Consider the following 7,527-nt stretch of genomic DNA (forward strand, 5'->3'; position numbering starts at 1 on the left):
TTCTACACGCTCTGACTTCCTGTTTCAAAAGGAAGTAAATCAACAGATGGAATCAAACCACAGCTCAGACAATATTCAATGGAGACCTTAATGAAGAAAGAGGTACGTTTTGAATTGTTAATGTGGCAGGTCTGTTTCTGAAACTTTGAGCCATGACATCTTTCTTAATCCCTCAAACTCAATCCTGCAACTCACAGCCCACCCTAATCACTCCTCTCAAGTTGCAAACCACAAGCAGGACCGCTGGGAAAGCCTGAACCATGGTAACAGCCATGGGCCCAACAACCATTACAGGCAAAAGATCTTATGGGAGCAGCTTATAGCTTCAGAAAGCCCTGTACCACTGGCTGATTTTATTTGCTGGAATGAACTCTTTGCATACATTAGATTAATTGTTTCAGTGCTTTGGAGCTTTTTCCCCAACACGGACAATACAGTCACATGTACATGTTCTGTGTTTAGGAGTAAAATGTAGTGAATTAAACAGGTGAATAGTATATCAGTAGAAATAGGGTTGTGTAACTATAGTGAACGCACACGAAATAAAATAGTAGACTACCTTTATTGTGTGAATTTGCTTGTTCAGTGTCGTTAAATTGTTGGGGTGTTTTTTAGCTATTCCTTTGATAATATCTGTAATAATGAGAGATCATTTTAGGACCTTGATGAAAGTGGTTTTAATATGTGTTTTATTAGGAATGTATTGCATGTTACTTTGTGTATATTACAATACATTTGTCAATGCTAGTCATGAGGTTGGAGATTTGGGTTGGTTTTATTGACCATTGGGTTTGGTTTTGGCCTAGTTTGAGTGGTCAGTGTGCTGGGGTTTTTTTCAGTGTTGTCAACTCGGAGATTTTGTTGCTAGATTTGGCGACTTTTGTTAGTATTGACCAATCACTGACTACCGTTGTTTCCAATGACCAATCACTGATCACCATCATTTGTCCCACATTGTTCTTTGTTTTAAACTCATGTTATATATATTTACAAGTAATAAAAGCTAATTATTACATTGGTATCATTTTCTTCATGTCTATTTCTGGATTCCTCACTACTTCTTCTTTTTGTTTGTGTGTTCTTGATGTAATATACTGTACAGTATATTTTAAAATGCATAAATGGATAATTTGTGCTGCTATGACCAACGATGACTTCTTTCTTTTTCTATATGAAATAAATTATAGTATTTTCTGTTCTGATAAAAATCCTACTCTATTCTATTTTATTTTCTTCTATTCTGTCTTCAGAAAATCTTTCTTCTTCATATACCCTTAATTTTAATTTGATGCTCAAATGATTCTGGTTATGAATGAATAAAATGCAAATTATTCTGTGATGTCATCTGGCAAACCTAAATTTAAACTTTTTTTAACTGAATTTAATATTTAATATATATGTTGAGTTGCTATCCAGAATAAAAACAATCATTGTCTACTATCACCTATTTGTCAGAACAATAATTGTTAGACAAAGAAAATATGTTGTCTTGTTTTGTTACTTAACTATATATTATGTATGTATATATCTATATATTATATTTATGCATTTTGATCTTTAAATTGGATGTCTTGTTTTTATAATGGAGCTGCTATGTTCTTGTACACTGTAACATAAAAGAGCATTAGCTTTAGCTAATCTGTTTTCTCTAAACAGATTGGTTTTTTGTAACATATCTGGCAACCCTGGATTCACGTCACTTTTTCAGCACTGCAGATCGAAATACGGCAGCCGTACCAAAGTTCGCAGCACTCCACTGCAGAGCGTAACGTTACTTGAGGGCATGTTTTTCTCTTGTTTTTCAATGGTTTTGGTGTTATGTAGATCACAGACTCATCCTAAAGATTAAGAAGATATAAAAATAAAAATATATATTGAATAAGGCTTACTTACAATCAGTTCTTTAAATGAAATTAAAAAACAAACAAAAGCAAATGCTTTAAACGTGCAATATCTGATTTTCTTTATTTCTCACTTAGTACAAATAACCTGGAAGACATGTAGAACAATATTTAAAAAATAAATAAATAAAAACTAAAAACAACAAAAACAAAACAATGTATTAAGCCGTGTATTAAATCGCTGAGAAAGCCTGCTTGGAAAACAGACTTCCGGTCCGGAATGCTTGTTTGTGTTTGGATGCGCCTCCTGTTAGTCATTTTATAGGCGGTACCCTACTGGCCACTGTAGATCCTGAAGGCGGGGCTTCGTCAATATGGGCGGGAATCATTCAAGTATTGATCCCACCTAACTGTTAAAGACGTAATCATGGGAGTTAATACTTGCACCTTCCTTCAAAAATAATAAATAAGACCATAATAATAACAACCACAAATATAAAATTAATTCATGAATTAATTAGATTAAAAAAAGGTTAAAATATGCCTTAGGTGATGCGTGATGAGCAATATCTTAGACTAAAATTCAGTTTTATTTAACCCACAGTATCAGCACTAAGTGGCGCTCTAGCTTTACAGATTAATGGAAAACCCATCCTCTTGCTTGCACATGACTGATCCATATTTAAGCTGTAGGATAACTTGAGTGTGGATCATTACCCCTGAGCTAACCCTGGAGTAATCATGACCTTTGTGAAGGTCATCAATGACCACATGGTGACAGTCACACAGGAAGTTCAGCAGCCTTTCTCTGTAATGTCCTTCCACGTATATCAACTTAGTCTTCAAAAACAACACAACAAATGCAGTCCAAAAATGTGACAAACACATTTATATAGCACTCGGTGGGCAGAGCCAAGCCAGACATAGACATGTATTAGTACTTTTTGGCTGGAAGTGTGTGTTTACTTTAGAAATTGGCTGTGGGTGAAGGAACTTTACAGAGAACTTCTTTTTTTTTTTTATTCTTCCCAGGCATGACTTTTTAATGGTCACCAGACAAAGAGTAGACACAATAATAAGATCCACATACTCAGACTTTATGGGCATGTTTAGCAATTACTCCTAGTCTTATCCAAAATGTGAAAGCAATAGCATGTGACATTTGGTGGGATTGTGAAAGATGTTTATAGCACCCTGGAAAGGAAACTGATGAGCATGACATGTAATAACAGCACCAAGGTACGAACCAGTTTTAGCAAGATCACAGAAATGACCTAGCCAGAAGAAAAAAACATGAACTAAGGTTACAAAAAAAGCATAAAAATTTATCTTTTGTGTCAATTTACAACTTCACTCGAACTGTTGCTCTCTAAAATCATGCTTTATTTTATTGGCCAAGAGCCATGGTGCTCAATCTGGGGTCCGGGGCCCTCCAGGGTTCCGTGATGTCTGTCCAGTGGTTCCCTGACTGTATTACTTCTTTTGACAGCACTGGAGATTACTATCAACTACAATCATAGTTGTTATGGTTATTATCATAGTTGTAAGCATAAAAGTATAAATAATGTTAACTACAATTTTAAGATTAAAACCAGGACGTGATTTTAATATGATACACTGTGTTTCAAATCTACATCTGGTTCAGTGGATAAAAAGCTCTAATGGCTCTAATGGCTCGATTGAATGAATATGATGCTATATATTTGCCCTATAGTCCTTGAAATTAAATCTGTGCTCTGAAGGCTTGGTCCTGGATTGAGAACCAACGCACTATAATATACAAGAAATTTGAGCACAAGGGGATACTATGTACAAACGGTTCTCAAAGACAATCCAACTATTCAAATATTAGGTTCTTTATTTACATGTTTACAATAAGATTTTGTCAATTTATTGCAGCATTTTTCTTGTGGAAATTCCACTGACAACACACATTAGGTCCAGGTTGACATTATTTATAGGCAACTTGTTTGTGAATTAATGTGGTTTGGATTAAACCCATTAAATTCAAGTGAGCAGTCAAAAAGGCCAATAACTATCAAAACAGAATAATAAATATAATAACTGTGCTAAGGTTGGGTTGTCATACACTGTAACACTGTAACAAAACCAGGGAGTCCTGACTAGGCTTCATGGACTCCATTCTGAGGACTGCTGCTATACACTATAAACTATTGCACTGTCCAAAAAAAAAAAAAATTATGATATGTTGCACATAAAAGTTATTACAGCTTGAACACACATCAGTGCTGTTGAAAAATGCTCCTCTATGTTTTTTTTGTGGTTTTTTTTTTTTAATTTTTTTTTTTTACAAGTACTGTAGGAGTCATCAAATTGTTTTTTTTTTTTAGGGCTCTTATATTAAACAGCATGACTGCAACTGTAAAAGTGCATAGCTAAAGTTCCTGCTCATTAAGCCAGGAATGGTAATTATGTGTTTATGAGGAATGTCCTATGGCGTGCCTGTCTCAGTAGTGCAAAGCCCTTTCCTCTACATCTCTGAGGAATGCGAGCCAGAGCCCCCCCAGAGAGCAGCATCCTTTTCTGTCTTCCATCACACATGTTTCCAGTCCAGGCTCGGCCTCAGCTCCAGTCTGGTTTAAACAGGAATGAAAGCATACACTTCCACTTGGCCACTAGGGACTGCAACAAGCCTCTTTTACTAAGTGCTTGTGTGTCTGGCCTCTCTCTGGTCTCCAGACAGACAACAGAGAACCCTGTTTTTTTTGTGTATGTGTGTGTGTGTGTGTGTTATATTTTCATATAGAATGGAACAGATGAGGTCTTCACAACAACAATTCTTTTTTAAAATTTGAAGTTTATTGGATGACAACATACATTACTTCAACATACAAAATCGACCACATTTACAAATATATTATTACAGACATAAAACGTATTCTATCACCATATAACACAAAAGAATGATATACAACATACCATGTAGAACAATGCCCATATTCATTTTAACCTGTACAAAAATAGCTCTCTATAAGTAGTACAAAGTATAAAACAATTAAATAACACTATCTTTTTTGGCATATATACATATACTAGGAATAAAAAAATACATATAGATTGCACATATCTCTATACAAAATAATAATAATAATAATAATGTTCAAGTAGCATAACAATCCTTTACGGACCGAGAAGGCATTTTATATAAAATCTAAATCTAAAGCATTCATCCCTCATACAGTGTCCAAAAACAGAGTTTGTGACAGAAAACAGTTTCATGGCCACATTCTTAATCTTAAAATCCTTCAGATCTCCTCAGAATGAACAATCCATATCTTTCCCTGTCGAATACAATGGATTAAAGTCCAGAGTTTGTTTATTTTTTTATTTTTTCCGAGAGAGCATGTTGAAGTCACTGCATACTCGGAATGCATTTGGGTCCCATAATCCCACTGAATAGTCCACCTGAGGAGCAGCGAAATTCTGTCCCGTTAGAGGAGATTCATTCTTCAGCCCCAGTTTCTGTGCCCTTTCCACTCCTTTCCTCCAGGGATCAGTGCACCAATCATACACTTGCATACCAACCCAGAAAGTTGCAGTGCTCCACCACAGAACTCCTCTGTTTCTGTCTCTTATTCACAGTGCTTGTGGAACAGCTGTTGTTTTTTGTACTTCGGCGAGCCACGGCTGCTGTCCTAGCCGCTCACCTTGCGAAAGAATGTGCCGGAGAACTCTTGGCAGGAGAAATCTCAGCATTCCAGTCCCCTCGGCTCGCGTCCTGCTCAGGTCCGTCTGAGCAGCGCTTCCAGCTTGTGCAGCCTCCACACTGGCTGCAAGTGACCATCCTGCATCTCTAACTTCATCTTCCTCTCGGGGACGGCCCTGCGCCTGCGCCCGTAGCCCAGTGGGCTTATCTTGTCGATGGGGGCGCTACTGACTTTCAGCTTGTTGTTGAGCTGGTGCAGGCGGTGTGCCAGGTCGTGTACCGTGCACGTGCCCAGTGAGCAGCCTGACCTCCGCGACTGGTTGACGGAGTTCTTGGAGCGCTTGGTTCGCACACCGATGCCAGTGCTGGATAAGACAAGATGAAAGAAGCATGTTCATTCCTGCTCTGCTGTTTTTATTTTATTATGTTTTTTTTTTATTACACACACTGAATGGAATCCTGTGTGTGGTTATAGAAAGTAATAAATTCATTACCTGGAATGTGGAAGCAGGGTGTCTTTGACATCATCAGGTCGAACAAATTGCTCAGGCTCTGCTTCCCTCAGTGCAAACAGACTACTCAGATCCCTTTTTGTCCTCTGGAGCCCGATGCTGATGTAGATAAGAAGAAATTGATTAGAAATCATTCAAATCTAGGCATTGCTATTATAATCCTTTGCAATAAGAGGACCAGGTTAGAAACTCACCTTCTTTTTAAAACTTGGTAGAGGTTTAGTTTTGCACTGTCCACACTGGGTGTGACAGTGAGCAGCAGACAGCAGCAGAAGAAGGACAGAACAATCAGTTTCATTTTGCCTGAAATCTGTAGGGAAAACACAAGAAAAAGAAAGACTTGTTAGACTTTTATCATGTTAAAGTGCAGCCTTTTGTCCATGCAGCTCCAATTATTCCCTCTGCCAAGTCAAGCTCTGCTCTGCACTGCTCTGACTTTTGGACACAAGAGTCCAAAAGCCGGTCTATTTCCACTTGTGCAAAAAAAAAAAAAAAAATGGAAAGAAAAAAAGGTCATGCTCTGTGCAAATAAGTAAACTAGTCATCAGAGCAGAGGAGAAAAAGGACAAAGGCTACAGAGGATGACCAAACTCTACAAATGTGTGAGTCTGACTCTACTCAGCTCCACTATTACATCAGCTGCACCTCTTAAAGACTAAAGAATAAAAGCAAGTGCAAAAGTGCAAAAGTGAACACTGATGCAATGGAAAAGGTTTCGACTTAAAGTAAAGTATTTTAGGCAGCACCTATGGCATACACACAAGATAAGCCCTGTATTTATATAACAAAACAGATAACCTCCTCTAATCAAGTAGACTTCAGCCCTGACCTAAATAAAGAGTAGAATTAATTATTCAGTGCTAGTAGTAGGGATGGATATGTACCTGTGTTATTCAGGTTAGGCTTGTGAGTCTCGGAGGAGTCCGTACAGACGCAGTAATCCACCAGCTCCGTCTCTCTGTGTTCACGCAGCTGTGACACTCGGCTATTAGTCTGACTCTCCACACCAGGCGTGAGAGCATTTATACTAGAGGTAGGAGGGGCTTCTCTCTCTCTCTCTCACTCTCTCTCACACACACACAAACACACACACACTCAACACACACACCCCCCACCACCCCGACCCAAGGCAGGATTTCCAGTCTACAGCAGTCCCCAAACATGAGAAATATCACGAACACTTTGCAATTCTATCCTTTTTTTTTTTTTTTCAGTAAATGCAGGTTATTAATTCCAAAGGCATGAGTCATATTAAAGGGATGCTTTGGATAATTACAAGTAAATAATAGTCTAGTGCCTACATGTCCACCAACTTAAATGAAAATGAAAACACTAAATCAATTGTACTCCTGATATTATTACTCATGGCTAAAGTATCTGGGAGGGAGAAACGAGCACGAGAAAATATGCGCGCCATCAGAGATGACAAATCTGGACGTAATTTTGAAGTGATGCCAATTAATTACAGAAATGATAAAACTGGCGAGTTATACATTTTGTTCATCTT

General features: G+C 37.8%; 1 protein-coding gene across 1 annotated transcript; it reads right to left on the minus strand.

Annotated features, from left to right (window-relative positions):
* Window positions 1-4,639: 4,639 nt before the first annotated feature.
* On the minus strand, window positions 4,640-7,044 carry adma (adrenomedullin a). Its single transcript, XM_026930337.3, has 4 exons — window positions 6,905-7,044; window positions 6,215-6,330; window positions 6,003-6,119; window positions 4,640-5,873 (listed from the first exon to the last, which is right to left on the minus strand). Exons 2-4 carry the CDS (start codon window positions 6,316-6,318, stop codon window positions 5,585-5,587), a joined length of 510 nt encoding a protein of 169 aa, XP_026786138.1. The 5' UTR covers window positions 6,319-6,330; window positions 6,905-7,044; the 3' UTR covers window positions 4,640-5,584.
* Between the last annotated feature and the right edge of the window lie 483 nt (window positions 7,045-7,527).

The sequence above is a fragment of the Pangasianodon hypophthalmus genome, chromosome 11 (assembly GCF_027358585.1).
Source record: "Pangasianodon hypophthalmus isolate fPanHyp1 chromosome 11, fPanHyp1.pri, whole genome shotgun sequence".
NCBI lineage: Eukaryota > Metazoa > Chordata > Actinopteri > Siluriformes > Pangasiidae > Pangasianodon > Pangasianodon hypophthalmus.